General features: G+C 42.7%; 1 protein-coding gene across 2 annotated transcripts in view; it reads right to left on the bottom strand.

Annotated features, from left to right (window-relative positions):
- The window catches only part of GOSR1 (golgi SNAP receptor complex member 1), a 28456-nt gene extending 3911 nt beyond the window's left edge, over window positions 1–24545 (bottom strand). The window contains exons 1-7 of one of the 2 annotated variants that reach the window (XM_061470190.1): window positions 24433–24545; window positions 23924–24038; window positions 22455–22542; window positions 22144–22251; window positions 21011–21102; window positions 20731–20805; window positions 7428–7457 (exon numbers count right to left, since the gene is read on the bottom strand). In XM_061470190.1, coding sequence (XP_061326174.1) covers window positions 7428–7457; window positions 20731–20805; window positions 21011–21102; window positions 22144–22251; window positions 22455–22542; window positions 23924–24038; window positions 24433–24463 — 539 coding nt within the window. In that variant the 5' untranslated portion in view covers window positions 24464–24545. The remainder of the gene's footprint in view (window positions 1–7427; window positions 7458–20730; window positions 20806–21010; window positions 21103–22143; window positions 22252–22454; window positions 22543–23923; window positions 24039–24432) is intronic. The other variant, XM_061470191.1, reaches the window with a different exon arrangement.
- Window positions 24546–27116: the final 2571 nt, after the last annotated feature.

Here is a 27116-nt window from a genome sequence, read left to right as displayed (position 1 = left end):
AAGTTCTTGTCTGCCATCAGGGGATGATGGCTACAGAAGTATTAAGCAAATAAAAGCTGACTCACAGTTACAAATCAATTTGCAAAGTGAACGTGCTGGTTGAGAGGAGATATTAAGTGCAGTTTGAGACCTGACACAGCTCATATAGCTTCACACAGAAGGTTTCTGGACAACCAAGCTGGGCCATACAGTCACCAGGTCTTTGGAGACATTTAAGCAAACAGAATGTTGGGATCTACTTGCTTTGACTCCAGAGTAATACTGCCCCCTGACTGCAGGGAAGTGGTGAAGGTTGGATACTCTTCACAGAAAGCCCAACCTGTTTTCCATAAGCTGGAGCTGAGGGAGCTGGTGTATAATGAAATCATATCAAACGCTGCTTCCAGCAAAGCACAGATGAGAGAAATTTCTGGTCCTAATTAAGACTATTATCCATGCATATGTAAGTTTTATACTCCATTTCTTTACTAATACACGGTCTAGCTGCATGTACTGGCAGGAAAAGCCACACAGACAAATTGTACTTGTTCACTCACCAGGCACAGAACGGGTGTTCCCAATGCTTTTATAGCAAAGACTGGTCGCTAAAACTTACTTCAAGTTTCTCTGGGAGCACAACACTTGCAATGAGCAGCTCTGGATCTGGTGTTCCAGTGCCTTCTCTGCTAGGACACTGCAGCCAGTTTCACAGGAAGAGCAGGCCAAATCCAGCAGAGCCAAGCCTAACAACTGCCCTTCAAGTCTTACAGCAAAAGGTCATGATCACAGTTCACAAACATCTTCACCAAGAAAACAGCCTGGATCAATGATCCCTAAAGTGTTTCTGGAGCAATGAGCTCCTTTGGGCTCTCTTCCATTATATCTGCTACTCCATCTCAAGTAGCCCTCGATAGAGGATCTTTAGCCTTCCCATAACGCGCCAGGCAAACTTTCAGGGGGAAAAAAAAGAAAGACGAGGAAAAGGACCACCACCTCTTCAGGTGGAAGCTGCCCTTTCCAACCAGCTTTGTCCATAAAAACTAAGGGCTCACCAAGCCAAAGACTAAGTGTTATAATAGGTATGATTTTGGTTTCAGCAGTAGAAGAATACCTTGGCAAGCAAGACAAGCTCATCACATAAACCTATGCGAGAGAGAGGGGCCAGCAGGGCCAGCTGATGTCTCTGGTAGCTTTCAGGTCACAGAAAATACTCTTCCAAGAGCTCTATATAGAGAATTCTTTTAAATAGAACAACATGCATTGACAGGGCAGATCAATATATTATTTTAAGCTTATTTTAGCATTCTGGTAAATTTGGACATGCATTTAGGAAATTGAAGATTCATCAGTCATAAAGAGACTACGAACAGTTTGATCACATGTAGGCAAAGCCCTGGCATTTTCTATGAGATTTAACATTTTAATACAATTTTGATGTATTAGCTTTAAAAAAATAAACATAAAAAGGGAAGTTTTAGGGCAGAAGTAGGAAAAACCTTCAAGCTTTTTTTATTTACAGCTGGCTACTTAGTACTTTTTTCTTGTATGTTTTTGAAGTGCCACATAAGCACAAAGGGAAAATGAAACTGATGGTTAACTGGAAGTGACAGGACTTGCAGTCACCTCCTTGATGTTTATAAAGGGGTTGCCAGCATGTGCAAAAACAACAGAAGAAAGTCTATAAAGCTGCTTCTCTTAGACTGTGTGTGCTTGTTCCTGTGGATACAATAACTCATCTACTGTAGCTGGTTTTCACTACATGGGACAGCCTTTTCAGGACTAAAATTAGTAGAAATGAAAGTGAAAATTAGATTAGAGGAGAAAAGAAGGATCAAACCATTGCCTACCTATGAGTATACAAAGAAAAGCAGCTAAGAGAAGGGGCTAACAGATATCATGAACAGAGAATAAACAGCTGTATATCAGCATAGAAAAAGCAGTTACCATCAAAGGCTGAAAAAGGCTACAAGATTAGAATAGCAAGTACATCAGATCATATCACCTGTGAGAAGATACAGCATTTAACAGATTATATACATTTACAACTCAGCATACAGCTATTTTAGTCCTCTAAAAAGCACCAAACTCACAAACCCATTACATTTGCTATTGAGCACTCGGGATACTTCACTAGGAACCAAGCTGGAAAACAAAACACTTTCCTAGCTGCACACAGGAAAGCTCGCTCAGTAACCCAGAGCTTACCTTATACCATCACATTGACTTGATACTTGTCCAGATGAAGTTTTAATACAGCATTGCCCAAAGCACTCCTGAATTAAGCCACATGGTTTTTGAAGATGCATCCAATGACTCATTAAGGTATCCATTAATTTACAGAAGTGAAAACACAGGATGAGTGCCAGGATATAAAGTGTTCCTGAGACACCTCCAAAATGCCTTTAGAAGTTGTTATTACAGATTATCACAGAACACAAGGTTCCTGCTTTAACATCGGAGAAGTGAGGCTGCCTACTTCATATAAAGAGGCAGTAACTGTTTAAGTTTACATATTACAGGATTGGAACCCTCTTCACTTCTTTTATCCATCACTTAGAAAAAAGGGCTAAGTTTTACTGAAGGGCTCAGAGGATAAAAGCCTGCAGTGATTATAATTTTTAGTATGATACGGTCTAGTAATGAAATGTAATTGTGATCTCCATGAACAAGAGCTTAACTGGATTCTAGCTACCACGAACAAGTCAAAATTGAAGCAAAAAGCACTGTTCTTCATGTATAATTAGATTATGTAAAATATGAGCTGGTTTGCCTAAGCCTTTATATCTGTAAATGAAACTATTAAGCTCAACAGCTATCAGAAAACACCCAGCTTCTGGGGAGTAGTCCTCCGACTGGTCTTGTACAGCCTTAAGTACTGCAGCTTCCTCATATCCTTCATTAGCCAGTTTTGGGTTCATTCCCATCCCTAACATATGCTCATTGACTTACTGTTGCCATTTGTTCACTGACAAATACAATTTAAAGAAAATTAATCATATTCTTCCCATTCACAACATTGGCCCCGTTTACTTACTCAGCACCATGATCTCCCCACATTAATATGTTTTTCTCACTCTAGGAAACTTCTACACAGTGCTAAGGATAAAAGATTAAATGATTTTTACTGGAATCAAGATGACCCCGATTTAACGTTTCAGTTGGAAGCCAGCAGGAACTGTTCTCAGTGCTGCACTGGCCTCAACTACTAGAGTTGGGTGCAAACCAAGTTTCTAAAACCAGATGGCATCCTGCTCTCTATATTTAACACTCAACCACGGCTGAAGTACAATATTAAAGACTGCTGCATTATCGGAGAGATCTCTTCTAGGTAAGCCCCAGGTCACAGCCACAAAGAGCCCACTCATCTCCACCGCACATCAGCGGGAGCATCTCAAACTCCTGTGCTTGCAGCTAGATTTCCTCGGAATTCCACTTATATTTCAAGTTTATCTTGGAATGGTCAGTAGTGCTGGGGGTATGTGAGCAACTTCAAAAGTAAAACAACTGCTATTTGTGTTTAGTTTGCAGTTTTGGCTGGCATGGAAAAGTACAGAGTGCTAAATGCTTCCAGCCATTATCACAGTCAAACCAGTCTAACGTGCAGAGATACACCTTTAATGCTCCTTGACTTGGAAGCAAAGTGTTTTTACCTAGACAAATGTCCGAGCTGTTAGGCTGAGGAAGCTGGGGCTGCTCAGCCTGGAGAAGAGAAGGCTGCATGGAGACCTCATAGCAGCCTTCCAGTATCTGAAGGGGGCCTATAGGGATGCTGGGGAGGGACTCTTCATTAGGGACTCTAGTGCCAGGACAAGGGGTAACGGGTTCAAACTTAAACAGGGGAAGTTTAGATTGGATCTAAGGAGGAAATTCTTTCCTGTTAGGGTGGTGAGGCACTGGAATGGGTTCTCCAGGGAGGTTGTGAATGCTCCATCCTTGGCAGTGTTCAAGACCAGGTTGGACGAAGCCTTGGGTGCCACGGTTTAGTGTGAGATGTTCCTGCCCATGGCAGGGGGGTTGGAACTTTATGATCTTAAGGTCCTTTCCAACCTTAACTATTCTATGATGCTATGATTTACACCCCATGTAGCAGCCACACGCATACAGGACATTACACCAACTGAAACGTACCCAAAAGTCAGCTCTTTGCTGCATTCATTGAGTCAGCTCAGCCAAATCCACACTGATGAGGAACTAGAACAAAGCTCTAAAGGAACAAGGCCTGTTTTTTAAAATCAAATAATTTATGTATTACTGGAACTTGGGCTTCATTTTGTACTCCATGAATCATACTTGCTCATTTAAATTCATGACAACATTTATGATTAAGGGAATGGACTCTGTGACTCTGCATAGAAATGGAAGCTCTGGTTTCAAATTGCTACAGATTCTGATTATATCACTTCTTTGTGTATACATACTTGTATCTATAAATACCAGTGTATACAGGCGTATATAACCACACAATCTTTCAAATTACTTTAAAGACTGTTGTGTCTTTTGATGAAGCTCAAGATGAAAACAAAGGGAATATTTCCTCAGACACTGGGGCAAGGCTCTTCTGAAAACCTAACTCTTGCCTTTCCATTCCGTAAAGTCAAGGATCAGTGCAAGTGATTTTTCTCCTTTTATTAAATCCTAGTTGTAACCTAAAGAAATACCCCAAACAAATAAGGAGGTTTTTTAATTAAGTCTATGGGATTAGTCTGGGAGCCGTGCAATCTGTAATACCCAAACACTGACACATCAGCCTGAATTAGGCCTCAGAAACAGTATTACAATAAAACCTTCAGAACTTGTCACAGGGTGCATGCAAAACGATACAAAAACCTCAAACTGGGCCAGCCTAAAAATGTAAATTGTTGGAAAAAAAGAAATAAATTGTTTGCTATTTTGGAAAAGTGATAATGTTTGAAAATGAAACCCCCAAAACACAAAGCATATTAAACAAAATCTATGCTTCTATCTATATCTGGCCAAGAGAAGCGAGCACTGTTCCAGAAGAACTGCAGTACAAAGTATCACATCCCACTCGTTTCTGGAAAGAAATCTGCTGCAGTAAGAACCCAAATCACATAATCCATTTAAAAATGGATTAACAGTTCAGCACTATCAAAACATCTGGAAGGACAGCCCTACTCATCACTGGAGTTACTGAATCATCTCAGCTTAGGTGCCCGTATATTATCTTGCACGTATGCTTGCTCCCGTGGTGGAACCACACAGAGGAAGAGTCAATTTTGGCATCTCTTCAGTCCTCTACAGAGAGTTAGAGGAAGGGTTTCACCATCAGTGCTAACTGCAGTGGCTGGCAGTGGGGTCACTGGTATGCAGCTTGGCAAAAGAAGCCTCTGGCTACAGGAAAATGCTTTCCAGGCTTTGGGATCGCTGCTTAATAACAACCCCTAAAAAAATACAAAATGATTTCTTGACTTCCTGAATTGCACCCAAATAATGAGTAATGAAGCAGATGTAAGCCTTGAAGACAGAGCAGTATTAGTAGCCAGAACAAGCTAATTACATCTCACTTCACCCAAGGAATCTGCATTCAAACAGCTTCCCCCGCACAGTTCCCTCTTTTATTTGGTTTACAATAGATAAAGCAATTGATGGTCCCAAGTTGGGTAAATTTCTATCTGCAAATTCACTTCAAATGCAGCAGGGTTTACCATCAGTTAATATCATACCTGAATACTTGCAATCATTGGGGATGACAAGAAAAAGAGTAAAACAAAAGAATTCACCTGGTTTCAATAGTGGAATTGAATTAAGACGTTATAAATGAAATTACTTCTCCTGCTCAATGGAGTCACTAAATGACATCTTTGCCTACAAAAAGATATGTAGAATTTTTGGCAACTACAACAAGAATTTAATTTACTTTAGATAATAAATACTGCAACAAGGGGGGCTGAAATCCAGCCTCTTAAACATTAGGGTTCCTTTATTAACAGAAGGAATGCTTTCAGTAAACAGCACCAAGGAGCTCTAACCCAAGCGATGCGAGTTGGGATTATTACTACTTGAGAAGCAGCCACTTGAAGTCAACCACAGGACTGCAGCTCATACAAATGAAACTCAAAGCAGTTTGAAACCAGCCTGGATACCTGATGTCACCACAGAGCTTCTGAGTAGACTCGAAACTGATGGAAGAACCAAGGTAAGCATTCAGGCAAGTGCCCTGCTTCGCGCTCCAGTCTGCCACAGCTACATTCCCTTGCACAGGTAAATCAACACAGAGGTTCCCTCATCACACACAGTCTCAGCTTCTCTGATGACATTTAATCAACAAGCTAAGTGCTCAAATTAGAAAATGCAAGTAATTTTGCAGGATATTAAGCTTAATAAATCACCATATGCTGTTTAATGCTCTACTTAGTAGAGTGGTAGCACGTAAGAGATTCAACAAATGCTGAGCATTTTTACAAGAAGGAGATGTAGGGCTACAAGTACGGCAAAAAGGAAGAGGAATTTTGATGAGGAAAAGCCTAGAACCCGAAGTAAAACAAATAGTGACAACAACTGTGCTAAATTTGGCAAATACCTTTATGAGGCTGAGGTGAGATTACACCCACATCGTTCTCACCATTTCTGGTTCATCACAGCACATTAATGTAGCTTAACACATTCTTCCACCATGCTAATTAGACTGAGCCTACTGTGTGTACTTAAGCTAGCCAGCCCTTAATGGACACAGAGCCTCGCTGCACTTCTAATTACTCTCCTTGATCACTTATGCCAGTACATGCATTATCTGAAAGCTTCTCTTGTTTTCTTTCTTCCTTTTTTTTTTGAAAAGCAATAATCTAAAATTTAGACTCCTTAACTTGGGCACTCTGAAATACTGGTCTGCAAAATCCCAGAGTTCAGCGGAAGCTTGGGAAGGGCACAGATGAGACAACTCATTTGTGATACTGTGGTCTAAAATTCCTAGATCAGTTAGAGAAGGTATCACTTAAGTATTCAAACCACCCAAAGATAACTAACTATACAACAGAAAAAACCTCTTAAGCCCTTGTGGTAAGAGCCCTTATCTGTATCAGCTGCACAGCAGCATGCTGAATACATTGATGGATTACAGAAAATCCCATTGTTGAAGAGTGTCTATGAGAAGAAACATCTTGACTACAGGAATAGCCCTGAACAGCTCAACCTGACATTCATTCTGCTCAGTCAGTCTCTGTGTTTTTGTAGGGGCTATTCACCCTTGAATAGAAATGTAGATTTTCTAAACTAAGATAAATAGAATATTTGAGCAACATAATTATTTCAAAATTGAACAATAATAAAACCCCCAAACAAAAATAATCTCACCACGTCACTGTACTATTACCCAGGAGCTGCGAACAATACAGGTATTGTACAAATGAAATGACTGATAGCTTTAGACACAATTCAGTGCAAATGCCAACTGTGCATAAAATAATGAAAATTACTACGTTCACTCCTACCTTATTGTTTCTTCTATCAGTCGATCTGAGCTGAAAGCCAAAGGAAAAAAGAAATAAGGTTAAAAAAAGGAACAAACATTAAGTATTATTGTAGATTATTAAATCAAGGGTCACCATAACACAAACCTTAACAGATTCACCCTTACAATGGCTTATTTCACTGTTTGCTACTACACAGATTTGGTATAGCTAATAGGAGCCTTTGGGGAAGACAGGCAGTGTTCCTCAGGAGCAGCATTCCTACCTGTACGCAAGAGCAGATGCTCCATGATTCATGGCTAATGAACGTTAACTTAACCTGATGTGCACCAGATGCCCAGGAGAGTTTGGAAATGAGTACTGGGGAAGAAAGAATCTAATTTTATTGCTTTTTAATCCTGGCCATTCCTGCTTACCCCTTCAAAAACCCTAATTACCAACAGAAGCTGAGACTTGGTTCCAAGTAATAGCATCTCAGAACACTGCTGCAGAACTGGTTTACCAAACACTGGTTTATGGTGGTTAGAGGCAAGTTCTTTCTATAGTAATAGCAGTTGGATGAGAAGAAAGTGAAGCTTATGGGAAACAGAATACACACCATCTGTAAGAAAAAGACCCTGATAACACGCATCCCCCTTCCCTCTCACTGCCTCACATCAATTGAGTTCTATGAGCATTGCTGGGAAAAGGACAGCCTAAAATACAGCACCAGAGAGAACATGTCACTTAAACACGGATGTGTGAGATCAGAATGGCAAACAAGATCCTCAGAAGACTGGAGCAATTCCTCTTTTTCTCTACTCAAGTTCTTATAGACAGGTTTTTAATCACAGTTTAAAATATATCTTGTTACAGCAATCAATATCGCAAATGTAACACTGACACAGAATAGGTTGAGTGCATCCCTGCTTCCCATACTGTGGAAACAACGATACATCCCTACAATTGCTCAGTTTACCACAGACTTAGGCAAACCTGTGTAGAATAACTGAATAAAAAAAAAAAAAAGAGTTTGCAGTTTAAGAAGGAAATCAATTTGACAAAAAGGAGTTCTATGTTGCACTGCATATTGCTTCCAGAATGAAAGCAGAATTTACTGCTGCCAAACTAAAAGGATTAAAAGACACTGAAAGAGTATGACAGTCTGCATCGTCCATCCTCCCTGTTCCAAGTGTTCTGCCACCTCAGGAAGGGAAGGAAAGGGAAGGTACCAACAGCCTCTGACTCAGCTGGAGCTGCCCGATTTGGAACTTTTCTTCTACCCACAGAAATTCTGGAGATCCCTCCACACCTCCAGCTGGAGGCACAGTGAAGGAGCACGTTGTGCTGTGCGTGCATGAGTGTGTAAGCTGTATGGGGGGGGGGAGATGCTAACAGCATGTCCTTATTTGTCTGTGAAAAGCAGTGAAAACAAAAGTTGCTATTTCAGTCTAGTCCAGGGCTTGAAATATGGAGACAGCATACAGAGCACTAAAAATATTTTGCCTGATTTTAAGTTGAGAGGAACTCAACTGGGGCAGCAAATGCTGAACACACTGGAACTGGAACACTCTGGGCTCCCCAAACAAAGCCACGCTCCAAAGATTCACATCAGTCGCAAGTACATCAGTTGAATCAAATAAAAGCATTTGCATTCACGGTGTGGTATTTACCACTGGCAGAGAGAAGTAAAACACCATGGTTCTGTACACAAAATAGTAGAAGGAGATTCAAGTCTCACAGCATCCGATGATGTCCCAAGGCAGCAGCAAAGCGATGCATTAAAATTTCCGTAATCGCTGATTCTCAAAGATACAAAATTCAACTGAGCATTTGCCTTTCAAACATAGGCAGCCTCTAACAGACAAGTGTATTATGTGGGAAGTGCATAAAAATAAACTGCAAAAGCATCAGAAAACGGCCTGAAAAGCAAGAACAGTGCACAAGAAGGCACCCTTTTTAAAATGAAAAACAAAAAGGTATCAAGAGCCTTGCTGGAAATGAGTTACTAAAATTCTGCGGAACAGAACATTGCTAGAACAGTGCTATTAAAAAACAACCTGCCATCACCAGCATCACCAGCTCCTTGTCCATTTAACTGATGAAATCATAGTACGTTCATGTTGATGAGCTGAAGATGACAGGGATGTTGAACACATTCGGAGACCTCAAGTGAACTAGGATGTTCTCCAACGTTTTCAGGGCACAAAAAATTAGGCTTACCAGTTTGCAGCAGACATTCACTGCTTTTTATGTTAGCAAAAGCTGTAGTTAGGCAGTTTTATTAGAGCCATAACCACAAAAAGTAGTTAAAAGCTTCAGATTCAACTGTATTATACCACATTATTTTTTATATAGGCATGTATGGATGCACATATATAAAAATAAACCATGGAAACGTGGCTACCTTTAAAATGATGACAGGTAGAATAAAAATGTACAAACGCAGTAATAAACAGTTCTCAATAGCAACAAAAGCAGACAGATGCAAATGCCAACACAAGGCATTGAACGGGAACCTGAAGTCACAAGATCAATGCTTCCCGAGTGACGTGGCGGTCACGCCAACTGTTTCAAAGGATGAGATGCATATGAATTCTCTTCAGAATGACTGATGTGCAGTAAGGGCAGACTGAACTAAGTTCTGAAGTTGAATACTTCCTGTCCAAGTTCAGTTTAAGCAGATGCTTGAGGCTTTTCTAAAGGCACTCACGCAGAATCTCAAAGTCCTTCCAACTTCTTGGCAAATACAGACTGTAGCTTTCACTTAGAGCAACACCCAGACAGAAGCAGTTTGTTTCATCATTGTGTATTTCATAACCATAGAAATTAACAGTCAGATTGAAGGGAGATGAGGAACACAAAGTACAACAGAGAGCCAAGGGAAGATCGCAGATCGCTGACTAATAATAACCTGTTTTACACAAATAGAAGATGCTCTCACAGCTATGAATAATGAACATTTCAAACTGTTTGACAGAATAAAAAATATCACTGAAAGAGGTAATTTTGCTTAACTCACATTCAAAACACTACAAAAAGAGGCTCTTTAAAAACAAATAAAATCTCTTGACTTTGTTGTTCTGCTTTCCAAGCAAAGACAACCAATCCAGTGGACATCACCTTATGCACATCCAAGTAAGCAAGCGATGGTTCTGGGCAGTATTAATCTGATCTGCCATCTGTTCCGATACGTTATGCACTTTCACCTGTCGAGACAGATGGCACTTTGACAAAGCCATTGCAAAATACTATCTGAAAAGAATGCTGAAGGATGCTGAGGCAATCGCCTCCTGTAATAAATGACACAAGTCCACAGTCGCAGTCATGCGTGTTGTCATCAGGCCTCTGTGCAACTGCTCTTTTCAGAAGATTGTGTAGTTTGTCATTGAAATATGAGACAGGTTAATTAATCCAAAGGAGAAATGCAGTGAAATAGGCCTCTAGGATAGAAAATGAGCCTGTCCCTCACATCAAGCTTTTACAACTAAAGGAGGCATTTTCTGATCTGTTTTTCTTAAGCAATTTTCTATGCTAGTAATTAGAATTCAGTCATACATATGATTACTCAGGTAAGGACTGTGCTTCTCCCAAATCCATAGATTTTGCTGCTGACTTAACTGGTTAGATACCCAGTACAAGCACCTGTCAGAGAAATAAAGTAGAGCAGTAACACTCATCTGCACACAACTCATTTCTCAATGCACTTTAAACCCTTCAGATGAAATTAGGGGCAACATTATCATAAAGAATAATTTTAAAGGATATGGGAAAACCCCTGTAGAATAAACTCATCTTAGCACTCGATAACTCTTCTCTTACTTTCATTAGGAATAATTACAGAAATCATAATTTTACATTGTTCTAACTGCAAAATCAATCACTAGCACCAGGGAACACGGAGCTTCCAGCAGCGCAAATATTGCAAAACATACTTGATACTCTAATGCAAATAAAGAGATTATGATGAAGCAAATCAGACTTCTACAGTCAGTTATTTCCACCATAGTAGTAATTCCTAACCCACAAGGGAAAGAAACACTGTGCAGACACACCAAAAACCCACACACCAACTCATTTTTTTTCCGCTTGCCATTAATATATCTCATCATCTAAAAACTCTGAAGATTTAAAAACTGAAGCAGGAGAATGTAAAGCATTCTGTGGTAACAAACAAGACACTCCAGATTTTGTAAGACTTGTCTTAGCTCGATTCAATTTAGTGTTGAAGAGTGAATTCCACTGGAGCTGCTTAGCTACTCTGAAGAGTCTTCTACAGCTGCTAATGAGGACAAGAATTGGTATAGAAGCCTATTACTGACTGGGAACCAGCACAAGAGCGTGGTGAGCCAAACATGCCATGGGACTACAGCACTCAAAACCAAAGACATGAGGCAAGATGGGTATTTTCAGGGATGAACAGTTTGCCTACAGAAATCATTCTGAAAGCAGAGAAAGGTTCAAATCCTGACAAAAACTGATGTCTTTTGCGGGTTCCCTTTGTACGTAAATCAAAGCATAAACCTAAATGCTAAGGAGGTGTAATGTTGGTGGCAGTAGGTAAGGTGAAATAAGAGCCTACAACAATCAAACATACCAAACCTACAACAAACCAAACATACCATACAAACATAAACCTTAAGTCAATGTATAGATTTGCTCCAAAGGAACAATACATTATTAACAACATCACACCTACAAACTCTCAACACATAAATAAACTTATTTCTGCACATCACTGTGCTGGGGAGTCTGACTCTCAGGAATCACTTTTAATAAGAATGAGGAATAGCTGCAAAATTGGAAACACAACAAAAAAGCACAATGGCACAACATCCCATGGCTTTTAATCAATGCAAGTAATTTGTTACATCTAGAGTGAAAGGCACTGGAACACAACCCACTGCTCCAGGCAGGAGTTAACTAACATTATTTGGTGTTGAATTTCTTTCCAGATGGTTCATGTGTACCTTGTATATGAGGAAAGAACACATCCAAGAGACATGCTTTTCACTGTAGGGAAGAATCTGCCAAAAGATTTCCAGGAAAATGACCTGGTGAAACCTACTCCTTCCAACCTACAATCCTATGACACAAAATTCACTAAGAATTGGACTCTTAGCTCCAGCACTAAGTAAATGCCTTGACAGCTTCTCAATTCCAACAATCTGGGTTTAAGATAAACTAACATAAGTACTTTCTTTACAGCTGCCTAACCTCTGTAAACATGTCTACAGATGCACCACAACCACTGAAAAGATGAGTTGTTCTAACTCAGTTTAAAGACCAACTTCATGGATGCCAGCAAATACCAAGTGATGCCCTCCCTTTGCAGGGGGATCCCTAAACACAGCGATCCACCCTCACAGCTCCAGGAACACCAACATGTTGTTCCTCCTGGATTTCCAAAGGGTACATTCTGCACCTCCACTAAACCCCATTGACTTGTCTGGGAATTATTAACAAGAGTGAAAGAAATGTTTCTGTAAAAACAGGAGGTAGCCAAGAAAGCTCTTTGGCACATTTAAAGACTACTGGGGAGAGAGCCTGATGCCTGAGAGTCCCAAGAGGGTGAGCAGCAGCAATACTTCTTCCTTTCAAGCAAATCTATACGGAAATAAGAGCCTTCTCCATAATCTGCAGCATACAGTTTACCCAAAGAATGCAGTTAAGAACTTAAAATGAAAACAGTTCCTATCATCTAAATGAAGTGCAGGAGCTGGTTGCCTATTAGTAAGCACACGACCAAGGCCAGGATGGCACCAACTGCCACATCATGAGGTTTCTAGAGGCTCTCTATTCATGGTTGTGAAAGTTCCTGGATAGATTGACCCTCCCATATAATTGCTCCATATTACCCATAGGAACAAAGTTAAATGAACTGAGAAGGGCAGGCCTTACTGTAAGTCATTATCAGTAACCACAACTGTCAGAATAATTCCAGTAACTTACTAATGGACTATATCGGCATTTCCTCAAACTTTACATGCTGCATGAAGAACCAGCCTTCAGGGGGAGTGCTGTTTTCATCATTCCCTCCAGTTTAAAACACAGAATTTAGACTATACCTTTAACTAAAAGGAAAACCCCTCAACACACAGCAGCACAGCATTCAACACCCAACACCGATCTGTTGGAAAATGAGCTTTACCAAGACAATGAGCCGTTACTCATTTGTTGAGCACACACAGACGAGTCAGATGCACAACTTGCAAGGAACACAAGCTGTCTGTCATCTGCACGGTAACAAAAAGGTTGTGTTGCTTTTTCAGTTTCTGCTTTTTGATTAAAGCTAGACAAAGCTAAAAACCCTGTCCTACTCCTCACGCACCAAGTAACCAAGAAAAGAGAACACGAGGGGAGAATGTCTTCTAGAAGAGCCCCATCATATAAACAGCTTTGTAATGAATCTCATCTTAATTTCCAGTGAAGCTAACACAGAAATGAGTTATCCCTAGGATGACAACCCTGAAATACCCACTGATAGATATTTATTCCACTTCCTGACTGCATCTTCACCTGCTGTGGTTTTGAGGGTTTCTTTGGTACATGTAGGAAGCTATATGGCTTTCATCCAGGACTTGGCTGAAGTATCTCATGTTACAACTATCTACCTGCCCATTTACTGAGTCTCAGAAACTGATGCTTCAAACTGCAAATTTAACTGTACAACATAACAAACACCAGTGGTTCAGAATTTGAAGTGCAAACTACTTTTAAACCATCCTCAATCCAAATTAAGGATGCAATTCATTGACAGGTAAAGATCTCCACATTCTTCTTCTGACCCAATTGTGTTTCGAGGCTTGCCTTCTTACCTAAGTCTGATGCTAAGATGCATTCTTCCAGAAGTGTGACTCTATGCAATACAAACAAGTCTCTCAAGTGAGATGAAAGCACTCTGCATCTTTCACTTGACAACAAAACTAAGGTCCTTGAAAGGTTTTAAGCAAAATTTCATTACCAGGCTAAACCAGGCGTGCTTTAGTGGGAATTTGGCCCTACTCCTGCTTACCACCATGGATTATGTACCCTCAGCAGATGGGAGTCAACGTTTTCTATCAAACCACCGGTAAAGCAACACACTAAGATATCTGCAGAGCCTACCATTCAGCAGCCAAGGATGATGAGGACCTCAGACTGATGCATTAGCACAGACATGCAAAATAAACAGACTCAAGCATGACATTTATACAGCAATGTGCTAACTTTCCAGCTGTACACTCTGTATTTGAGAAAAATGGAAATAATCACTACTTAACATACCCATACACATCAAACAAAAGTCAACAGCTTGTTTTCACTGGCGTTCCAATAGCAAATAATAAGCAAGCACTTCAGGCCTGAAAGAATAAAGAAGTACACAGCCACACTGGCAAAAAAATGACATGCTGCATTGGAATCACAAGTGATTCTCAGATTCCACCAAAGAGGTTCTGTAAAACTCCACAGTCATTGATTCTGTTCAAAAGATACACCTACTTTTCAGAACAACCCATGTAAGAAGGACTTCAGTTCTTGTCAAAGTCCTAATTTCAATACAGACCTTGGGAGGGGGAAGCTGTCCTAGTTAAGAAACAGTGTTGAAAGGAAAGCTAAAAAACAAATAAAACATGCATCACAGATCTGTTTATTTCTGAAACCAGCAAGAAACTTCAGAAGCAGACACAGAGCTCTGAAGTTTGAAGCGTGGTTTTGTATCTCTCCCTCTCCCCACATCAAGGGCATAGTGTGGTTTCTAAGGCAAAGCCCAGAACTGAGAACCAGAGCCAAGTTTTAGTCCCAACCACCCTTCTTTCCATGGTATATTCAGGTAATCCTTTCACGCTGTGGTGTGAGGGTTTGTTCTGTAGTTCCTGTAGAGATCAGGCAGAGTTTCCTAGGGGTACAGTTAGACATACTGAGGTATAAAACATATCACAACAGTCATCAACGGCAGGGAAATCGTTGATTGCAGCATTTTTTAAAGCAATCCAACTCTAAAGGAAAGCATGCAAATAAACCTTGTGAGATGGATTTACCCTCTGGTCTAGGGTTTTGGGGTAGGTTTGTTTCTTAAAGCCCTAAACACAGCACAGGAAGATGAAAAGCACTACTTGATTTTACCCTAATGAAGCTTCACCTATTTTTAGAAAGTTATGAAGTGCTTGGCTGATTTTCACGTTCTTATATTAAGTTATTTATAAATAATAACAACACCCAGGAGAGCATCTTCCTTCACTGCCTTCAGGCTTTGAACCTCCTCAAATTCTCATTAAACTACTTCAATAACTTCCTCACAGAGTTTTCTAATTACAGCCACATAACAAGCAGTGAAGTTCCTGGGTTTTTCTTCCAGAAGTTGGGAACTGTCCCCCTCATTGAACATTATCTACTATTAGAATAAGAAAATAGACAAGGTGTTCTCAGTCTGGTGTTGTGGTTAAGTATATGATATGCCCAAATCTTGTATTCAGCATGGGATTGTAACAGGGAAGCCAATCCTGCTATTTAGGAAGTGGCTTTGTGTCATTCTGCCATGAATCTTCAAGAGACAAAGGTTCTGCCAGCATGTCTGGAGATAAAACCCATTCAATCCCTTTCAGAGATAAGGCAAAAGCAAGGAATCACTGGTGCACAACTGCAATTCAGAGAACTGTTCAGCAATAGGAGACAGAGCAGAATGAGAAAACAGAATTGTATTTCCAAACAGGATTACAGGACAAGTTGTGCATCTTAAGTCAGCTTTTCCAATACCAAAAATCCTCCTTGTTCAAATCCCTTCCTTGAAAACCACTTTATTTGTGCTGCTGTCAGACAGAGCGTACAGCCCTGCCTAAAAAGCCCATGTTATGGATAGAGATAACAGTCCTGGCTTTCCTGGGGTGCTGAGAGACAGATTAAACATGAAGGGTCAAGAAAGTCTGTGCCCCTTTCATGTGATACTCCCCCTGCAATTGGAAGTGAAGATGGGGATGGAAGGGGAGGCAACAGCAATACTCTGGCTCTAATTCAACACTGAAAGTCCACCGAAATCCACAGGAACCTAAGCAGCAACAGCATGGTGAATGGAAATCAGAGTGTGAAGAGCAGGGATAACAAAAGGAAATTAAGGTAGAAAACTAGTTGCTTTTCCCCAGAACATCAACACACCTCTAATCAAAACCCCTGTGAAGTGCCTCCGTATCTCATTAAGCTGACTGTGCAAAGCAGTACTGAAGTGAGGATCTGTAAGCAACATCAGTATTTAGAGGAAAAACGGTCAACAAGTCACTCCCTCTATTAAGATCCGGACTGCATTACGAAGTTGGAAAGCAGTTTCCTGGTCATTATTCTCTACTGATGGTGGCAGTTTCTGCCCAAACAACAACAGGAAACCTGAAACAGTTCTGCTGACACATGAAATGCAATAATAGTAATGATAATATTTAGCACTCCAGAGCACTTCACATATATGAAGTACTGCACAAACATTAGTTTATCCTAATCATCTCCATGAATCAGGTATGTATTATTAATAGCACCATTACACAAGTGCTGCAGATTCCCGTTATTTCTTTTGCTCACTTCTCTTATTCCTCTTTCCCATACAGAACACATCCCTCTGTTTGCTCTCCTCCTTTTCTCCTTCAACATTTCTCACCCATCTCTTCTGGTCCCCCTACCCTCTGATCCAGTGCTATATTTTAAGCCACACAGGAGTGGTTTATGTCCTTAGCTAAGGAACACTTGAGCAGGTTCATCTCATCTACCTGCATCACACCTCATAATTCTGAGCTGAAATCTTTTTTACCAGACAGACTGATAGCCTGCACAGGGACACCCACCAGAAACACGTAGTCATCTGTCAGCAATTAGAACCACAGCTCATGATCCGGGCACCTCTTTACCACCAGCCTCTTCTTTTGGAGGAGGACAGATGTCTAGTTTTTGAGCGTGGACCTGAGTAACAAAGTAATAGTTGTACAGTGGCCCTACAATGGCAGAACAAACGTACTCCAGCAAATGCTGCTGACCACTGAAGTGGTCTCATTTTCAGCTAGTTTTGCAATGAATTCACCATAGGGAATAAAATCTGTAATTCCTATCTAAACCTTAGAAGCCCTCATCAATTTTTACACAAATTCATCACTATCACCTCATAGGGTATCATTCACCTCCAATAAAAGCACCAACACAAGGGCAATTTTCAATTGCATCCACACAATACAGCTAATTCAATCAAACACATCAGTCCTTTTTCTACTGTCACTCATCAACAACTGCAGACTTTCTCAGGGCAAACACTAAGCTGACTCTTTCCTCTGAGGCAGCACTTTTCAGGGCAGTTTTTCAAGCACTAAGCTAGATCTCTTCATCAAAATTGTTTGCTTTAGGTAGAAAACAGTATTACAAGAAAATGGATGACTTGTTTATCTCCCTGGCCAAAAGCATACAGAGAAGACGAGACAAACACCTTCACTGAATGGCACAGACCCAAGAAAACAAGCATCCAAACAGCAACTGCAAACATGACCACGCTAGACTTGGTATTTAGTACCTGACACAACAAAAGGTAGGAGGTATCAGGTAAAAATATTATCAGGGCATCAATATTTGATGAAATCTGTATTCCAGCCTCATTTCAATTTAGTTTATTACAAAATGTAAGCATTACTGGTTTTATCTCCAGAGACAGCTAAAACCATTCTTGAGCTATCTGTATAGAAGTGGGAAACTGAGCAACTTAGAAACTTTACTCATCCACAGCCAACTACATTTCTAGATAAATCTCCTTTTCCAATAAAACTCAGACTCAGCTGACTTACAGAATGAATTGAGGCATCAGCAAAGCTCTCCACTGAAGAGAGAACACCACACCATGTTTTCCCTAGCACTTCCAGAACTGGGAGCCCTGCATGCCTCCAGCCCAAGGGCTATCCCAGCAGCACCATGATCCTAACCTGAAAGTGCACACCAGACTTGTGCCAGCAGCACTGACACAGCAGCCAGCCCCACCCAGGAGAGTGCATCCAAATGGATGCACCATCCTCACAGCTTAACGGAGAGCAGGTTCATGTATTACAGGTGTAGCAAGGGTTTGTGAAGTGCTTCCACAGCTATCATTCTATTGGTGCTTAATATATGCTGGATCCTTTTATTCATAAAAATTTTGTACTCTCAGATTTATTTCTCCTCCTTTTTCACTATTACCTACATATGGAAAATTAAAACCGACAGATTCTCCTTCATTCTTCTTCCAGAAGAGATAACATTCAGAATGGAACAGAAAAACAAGGAGGTGGATTTAGGCAAAAAGCAGAGGTTCAGGCCAGGCTGGATGGGGCTTGGAGCAAGCTGCTCTAGTGGAATGTGTCCCTGCCCATGGCAGGGGTTGGGACTGGATGAGCTTTAAGGTCCCTTCCAACCCAAACTATTCCATGATCATGCCTCAAGTCCCTTCTGGAGAAGAGCTTTATGGATCTCCTCATCCTATTCCCAAGTGAGATACCATCACAAACAACACCCCTCTGGGCTGCCAGCAGGCTTTTTAGAGAGCAGTCATGGAAAAGCTGCCAAGAGTAAAGTCAAGTTTCTGATTACCCTGTCTCACATGGTAGTGCATAAAGAACAAGGCTGATGGATGAGGCTGGTTCTCTGCAGTGGGTAATAGCCCATACATCCTCCATTATCAGATCATGGAAAAGTATGTAATAAAGTACTTCATATAATAAATTAAGCAGGGCCAAGACCAAGTGAATGCTCCAATGTCTGATACAAATGCATCATTCCTGTGGTGTTATTTCATTCCTTTGCAGCATATAATAATACACTTGCAAAGTTCCCATCCCCATTCTTCAAACTCTTTTCACAGGTTTCAAAAGTCTTGACATTTGCAAGTTATCACTTAGAAGACGGTTGAACTGTTCCAAAACTGCCTTATTTCATTCTATTTTTCAGGCATTTTTACCCTAAAATCATAGTGGAGAGTTCAGCATGTTTAAAGAGATCAAAGCAATCGATGCTCAGTAAATGCTGGGCTCCAGATCTGACGACATCTGCAGATAACATTTACAAAACGAACTTCTCCTCTCCATTGTTTCAACCTTTTCAAAACAGTGCCTTCAGGGAAATGTCACTTTCTTAGAAGTGCATTTTATGACTCCAAGAGTCCCTTATTTGTAGCCTTCTTTAACAAAATGCCAAATGTACGAATGCATTTATCACCCCTCCAAAACCAGGGAAAACCAAACCACAACATCTAGAAAGAATCAGGTTTACTCAGGTTAACTGGCATTAATTCTTCAAAGTACAACATCTCAGGTAACACTCACCTCCAAAATATTAAGAGTGTGGTTTTTTTTTCCTGGCAACTTTACGTTTCCTCATGATGTATCTTTAACAACAAATACAACCTAACAAAAGTCATAATTTAATTAACTTCTGAGTTTTAAAGATACTAAAGAAACTTGAGGATGAAATGGTGCTAAGCCACAAATCACAGATTTGGGGTTTAATCTCCTGTAAAAGCTTTTTGTGCAGTTCTGGCTGGAGGTTGGAGCTCTCTTTATGCAGGCACATTGCAGAAAGCCACAGGTCACTTTATAGTTAGTTATTTCAAGTGAAAGGCTGCCCCCTTGAGCAAGCCTGAGGTTTAGTGTAAGGACAGTCAAGAACAGAGGCATGAAGATCACTGCTGTTTCTTGACTACCTAGAAAACATGAACCACCCAGTGCTGTTCTGTCAAAACATGCTGGTTTTGCTGAATGAGCATGACACAAAGCAGCTACTCATAATCTAATGCCCTCTCTGCAACGAGAATGAAAAGAAAGTCCTGTTTCGCTTGTTATCTTGGCCAATAAACTAGAGTCAATTTGCAAGTATTTAAGTGCATGGGTAACACTGGAATTAGTCTCTTCCACCACCATTTGTACACACTCAGTAGAGACAAAAGGAAAAAGGTTCTTTGTCTGACTGACAAATGAAGAAGAAAGGGAAAACCAGCTAAATCATTGGGACTTTGGTTTAGTTTTTTAACCTTTATCCCAGTGATCATGCCATGAAGGCAAAGGCCAAGGGCAAGGTCTGACTCAGAAGTGATTTTTAAAAGCCTGCTGAAGACAACATGGTATCACTTAGTGCTGACAAGATCCTGAAAGTCAGAAATCACTGGAAACAGGCATGAACCACTACCTACTATACACATTTCAGTCAGCACAAGCAATAAAAGTTTATCCAGCTACACAAGCAGCAGCACTGTCACACAATTCCAAGTGCAAGGTTTTCACTGTGGACATACGTATTAACAAATGGACAAAGCTTTCACAGATGCTTGGAAGTAAGAACGTTTCATCCCCCAAAAGAGTAAATCACAAATTTCACCTACTTTCGAAGGTGCTCGTGTTCCTTAAGGAATAGTTCTGTTCTTCTGTTATTCACGCCAGACCCACTTTTATATGATCTAAAATCCAACAACAAAACAAAACAGAATCTTAACACGGCCTTAATAAGAGTTGTGTAACTCTTTTTGCTATATTCAGAGTAACTATTTTTGCTATATTCAGAGTAGAGAGGAATAAACTATGCCAAAGATTCTCCTACAGGAGAGTTTCCAGCTTCCCCCTGCCAAGAACAGTCCCATACCATTGCTATAGCAAACAACTTACTCGATATCTTTCCTTACTGATCCCAACAGATTCTCCCTTTCTCGTATTGCCAAGAAGTTTGCTTTGGTTTTGTGGAATTCGTGTGTATAATCCTGTAATAAAACAAAATGAGGAACCTGAGCCCAGTTTAACAACACAATACACTCAATCAGGATCCAACCATCCTTCAAAATGTGAACTGTGCACGACCAGCTTCTGAAATGAGCATCAAAAACGCCTGGTGTCTTTGAAACTCACTGCTCTGACTGCAGTTGTTAACTTTTGAGGCCATAGAGGGAAATCCGTGGTCATTCCTTCTCCCAGTTTCATTGCACTTCACCTTTCTGATGAATTACCATTTTGTGTTAGAATTCCCCATTACTGGTTGAATGGTGTGGTGAAGGTGCTCCTGGGTTAATTTTGTTAAGTTACATCAGATGAAAAAAGCCTTTTCTGAACAGTGAAGGCAACTCTTTTTTAATGTTCAAGTTGCAATTCAACATTTGAAAACACTTGAGGCAGCTACTGCTGCTGGAAAAACAATTTAATTGGCAACTGGCATCCTCCAAAGCCACTGTTAAGTATTCAGCACTGCTTTCCATATAAATGTCATGGTTTTTACTAATAAAATGCTTTTTACATTGTGTATTGCAGATACGAAACAGAAACCAAACTGTACGTGACCAGCCAAATAAAACATGCCTTATTAACACTACCATGCCATGAAAACACCACCAGTTTGAAACATGGCTGATTTCTAACATGAATTAGTAGCTTTAGCCATCACATTTCCTTCAAACTTTTTTAGCAGTTTAGATGGCTTTACCATCATACTTTAAGTGTGAGGTTCACACACTGCTGTGTGACAGGCCACACACACAAGACAATCCATCACCTTTCCCCTTTTGCTATATAAAAGACACCTATGCAAGATGGCATGTTCTACAGTTCTTAGGTATCACCAATATGACATAAAAAAATGCAATTTTCAACTCAAGTTCATTGATTGGGGTGTCTGGAGAGAACAGTGAGCTGAGACTGCTGCCATTCAAATCTTCTGATCAGACTCTGAAGCATGCTGCAATACCAGCACTGTTAACTATGATTCCAAACAAAGAAATAAAACACAAGCAAGAAGGACACGGGTCTGTTACCTGCAGTATGTCTCTGTGACGCTGTAACGTGTGCATGAGGGCAGCGTTCAGGGAGGGGACTCCTGCACTATTTGTGTATTCTGCCATTTTGTCATTTATTCCAGTAAGCTGGAGAAGGAAAACAAAACCAAACCATGAAATGGCTTGTTCCTGGAAGAAACTTACAGTGCATATGTTGAAGGAGCCAGCTCTAACAACAGACGTGTACCTCCAGAAACACTTGTCTAACACCCACATTAGTATCTCCCAACATGCATCACGGGAACCTGCACTGCAATGTTTCCTAGAAGCTGAAGTAAATCCACAGTTACCTTTCCCAGAAGTTGCTCAATCTCCACAGCCATGGTCTCAAACATTCTGTCCTGGCTGGATCCATTTAAGAGGGGAGTTGTGTCAGAGCTAAGGGAAAAGAGGAGCAGTTACTGCAAAGGACATGATCTTTTCAGGAATCTTTTCATGAAGTTCAACAAGGCCAAGTGCAAGGCACCTTAATTAAATACAGTGTAAGGACAACCCACTAACCTATTAAGCAATCAGTGCTCTACAGAGCAACACAAGCCACACAATTTATCACAGTTACAGTTTCACACCTTCCCTAGAAGCTTTCTAAGATAAATTAAAGCCACATCTAAGCAACAGAACCGAAGCACAACACAGGGTATGCTAATGTGTAAATATGACAACTAATACCTTTCAAAGACTACTCATTGCTTTGGTAATCCACCATAACTACTGTAAGAGAAGCAAGTACAGCAAAAATAACTAAAACAATCAGATTACACAGCAAGTAACAGAGCCAGAAACAAGAGAGACCAAGACTCGGATTCAAGCGTAACATGATCATTGCTGAGGATCTCTCAGGTTTCCAGAACCAGAAGTTCATGGAAAGGTTGAAAATGGATTCAATTATCAACTTAAATAAACAAAACCATCAATGTACATCCCCAGAGCCGTCACAACACTGATACACAGTCAGGACCCAAAGTTAATAAGGAAGCAATGGCAGTTTTTAAGGCTGCACACAGGGACATAGAAGTTGACGGTTAACGTTGTACAAGACCTCAAGTCTGGCCCATAAGCAAGAAAGACCTGAAAAGTTTAATCAAAGTAATTCTTCAGTCAAACATAAATCTGACTAAAGCAAACAGAAAGTACTCATATACATACACCCACGCCTATTTATGTGGTTCATATATACATGAACCATATACACTATATGTATAAAGAAGCAAATATATAGGTCTCATTATTACTATTGCCTTAAAAGAAAGCCAGAAAGCAGCTACTCTTCCTAAAGGGAAGACTAGTCCCCTGAGCAACCCTGGACTAGCCACAGCTGCTCAGTGCTCCCATTCCCTTACCGTTAAAGCAGAGATTACAAGTACCACCCCAGCCCACCTGGGAAGTAGGAATTCCCCTCGTACTCACTTCTCTGAAGCCCTCCTGCTACTTTAATACAAGAAAAACTGGAGAATACGCCAATGTAAGCATTAAAAAGCCCTGTCACCAGTTCAACATGCAAACCCCACCGTTACAGTGCAGTCTCCTCAGCGATATTTACACTCTCACAAGGCACCTCTGCAGCCCACACGCCTTTCTGACTCAGCCCCCAATATCCCTCAATATTGCATCAAGCCCAACACCAGCAATGAGAAGTGCCGAAACGAGCTGCTTAAGAAGCAGAGCACAACAGCCACAGGTGGAACTAGCATGAAGCAGAGTACAAAACCGAAGCAAGTACCACAGGCAGCGTTTAAAACATAAAGAAACGGGCTAGTACCTATACCTGTCGCGCCTTCCGTCTCGGGAGCTGCTGTAGCTGGTGCAGAGCTTGCTGAAGGAGACCAGCTTCAGGTCCAGCTCGTTCTCCAGCTGCCTCGCCTGCTTCCGGAGATCTGCACAGGGCGGCCGAGAGCGGGGACCAGTCACAAACGCGCCCGGGGACCGCACGCGTTCAGGGGGACGAGGCGGAGCTGGCGGAGGGAGGGGAAACCCCATGGAGAAAGGGGAAACCCCCCGGAGAAAGGGGGACCCTCGCCGGTTGGGGCACGGCTGAGCACTCCCGGGCCCTGCCCCACACGGCCGCGAGGGTCGCGCTCAGGGCGTCCCCCCCTCTCCACGGGCCCTCAGCCCGGCACAGCCGCCTCATGGCTGAGGGGCCGACGGGGCCACCCCTGCCTCCGGCCGCGCCAAGCCCGCAGCGCGGAGCCGTCGGCGGTTCCGGCCTGCCCTGGCGGGCCCCCGCGGGCCCCCGCTGCCCCGTCCCCGCCGCGCCCAGGCCCCACTCGCCTTCCCAGTAGTTGCTGCTCGCCGCCGCCATCTTTGTTGTCCAACGTCAGCCGCGGCCCGGCGACACCGCGCCAGGGAGAAGGGCGAGCTAGAGCGGCGTCCTGGAGGAGAAGCCCGCGGAGGGATGGGCGGCCCGCCCGCTGCAGCGCCACCAAGCGGCGGGGAGGCCGCTCCATAGGGTAAAGCGGGGTGGAGAAGGGCTTCAAGATCCGGTCCAGCCTTTCCTGCCGACGCCAGCGCTCACCCCGAGGGTGAACACCTGCGGGGACGGGGACCCCAGCACTGCCTGAGCACCTCAGCTCCATCTAAACCTGCCCTGGCGCAGCTTGCGGCCCTTTCCTCTCGTCCTTGGGGAAGCCGCCAGGCACCCTGCACACCTCACCCCATCAGCCTCCCCTTCTCCACACTCAACCCTCCCCTCTGCTGTCCCCCATCACTCCTGTGCCCCAGCCCCATTGCCCACCACTTCAATATCTTTTAGCAAGGGGCACAGAACCGAACTCCTCAAAGAGGAGCTGAGGTACAACCGCACCGGCCTGGCCGCAGCATCCCCCCTGCAGCCCCAAGCCCACGCTGGAGGAAGAAGGAGACGAGCCAAGTGGACATCAAAATAGTTTTATACGGATTATTGGATCTCGGTATACAGGTAAAAAACAGAGGCTGAGGGCAGAGCCAGGCCTCGCTCCCGCCGCCAGGAAAAGGCGATTCAAGTCCCTTAGAAAACGGACATTTGAAGGCACAGTGCATGGACACGCTGCAGGGACAAGCACCCGCGGGGGACCAGCTCGGGCAGATGGATGGGTGGATGGATGGATGGGTGGACAGCGAGGGGAGGCTGCTCCTGCCTTCCCCAACCGGTGACAAACACCCCCAAGGATTCCTGCTGCAGCCCCAAGCACAGAGCAAGAGGCAGAACCCCCCCGTCCTGCTGTATAGAAAAGCCTCACGGGTTGGCAAAACGTCTCAAACCCACACACCTACTGCAAGCTGCTGCCAAACACCACCCTGGGAGGGAAAGGGCCAGCTCTAAGGAGGGTTATTGCTAGTGGGACAAAGCAAGGCCAGCTCAGCCCCCAGCACCTGCTGCCAGAGCAACTGAAACCCAAACAGAGCCCTAAGGACCATTTGCAAACTTAACACAAACCCCAGCTGTGTCTCTCATTAAAGCCCTCAGAAGCAGGGGAGGTTCAGAGGTTAGGCAGAGTTAGCACTATTGAGTGCTGGTGCGCTGCAGCTCATCACCCATGGGAAAGGGTCATGGCCCAAATCACAGTCCTGCTCAGCATGATGAGCTGGGAGCAGGCACAGGGATGCTCACGGCTCAAGAGCAGCTTTCATACCACAGCAGTGCAGGACAGGAGCAGAAGCAATGCTCAGCCTCATCTCCCTGCACCCAAGCCTGGTCTTAACACACATTTCTTGCAATAGAATTCCCTGTGGAACAGGGAAGGTGTATTGGTGGGTAAGGGTTCTCTCTGTCCCTCCAGCTGGCTGCACATTATCAGCTGGGACTATGAGCACGGCAGCACGGGCATGTGGTTCTGGATGGGCACTTACCACATGCTGGGGTGAGGAACTGCTCCTTCCCCAGGTGACAGGGGCCCAGCAGCCTTCAATAGGGAACCCACTGCACTGTTTCCCCAGAGAGGACCAAGTAAGAACCCTGCAGAACAGACCTCATCATGCATTTGGGTGCAAACACCCCCCAAGAGGCACCATGTGTAGGATTCGCCAGTGAACCTCCCCAGGTTGCTGGAGAACAGATCAGCTCAGGGCAAAGTGGATGCCCAAGACATTGCTGTGCCAGGCTCCTGCACCCTGGAGTTCAAGTCAGTAGGGCAAGGATTAAAAAAAAAGAACATGAGCAGCAAGAAAATAAGTGCCTATTCTAAGCCCAAGCTTCTGCCCAGAAAGCACAGGAACATCAGAGATGCATCAAGGCTCTGGAAATCAACCATTTCAGCCATTCTTCCCTTCTGGCCATCACTTCTATTCCCCCCAAATCCTACCTGCCTGGGGGATGCACACTGCAGCTCCCCTTTCCTGCCAAGTGCTACAAAACAGGATGTGGCTGCTTTTTCCTTCTCCTTCAGCACAGCCATTCAGTCCTTCCTCACACCTTGCACTCAGGCCCCGCAGCAGCCGACATACAAGCAGGTGGAGCTCTTGCTACATACTTCAGGGCAGAACAGAGCCAAGCCAGCAGCTAAGCTGATGCCCACCATCACCAGAGCTTGATGAGGATGTTTCCAAAGTGCTCTGACCAGTAAATGGTATTAGGTACAGCTTTGCTTCAAAATTTAAGACCGAAGTTGGGCCATGGATACTCCCATGACCTCTCCCTGCTGCTCCAATAGGAGTGCAATACAAAGCAGTGGTCACATTTCACTCTTTCCTCCTGAACAGTGGCACACTTGAGCAAGACTGATCAGGTGGAGTCAGTAACTGATTGCTTTTCTAACAGTATCCAACCCCATCAGTTTATCCATTTGCTTAGAACAACCTCCAGTTGCTCTTTCAGACACTGTGCCATTGCAATGCTAACGTGAAACCCCAAAGGCCAAGCCTACTACACAAATGAAAAGCAACCAGGGGTGATGGGTATAAAGCTTCTTCCTTCCCCAGAAGTCAGGCACAGCAGTACCACAGAGCTGGCAAGCAACCGAACTTCATCAGGGTCCACT

The sequence above is a fragment of the Pezoporus flaviventris genome, unplaced genomic scaffold (genome assembly GCF_033815535.1).
Source record: "Pezoporus flaviventris isolate CSIRO_AGI_PZ_B2104156 unplaced genomic scaffold, CSIRO_AGI_Pfla_v1 ptg000063l, whole genome shotgun sequence".
Lineage (NCBI taxonomy): Eukaryota > Metazoa > Chordata > Aves > Psittaciformes > Psittacidae > Pezoporus > Pezoporus flaviventris.
This window is presented reverse-complemented; position numbering and strand designations above follow the sequence as displayed.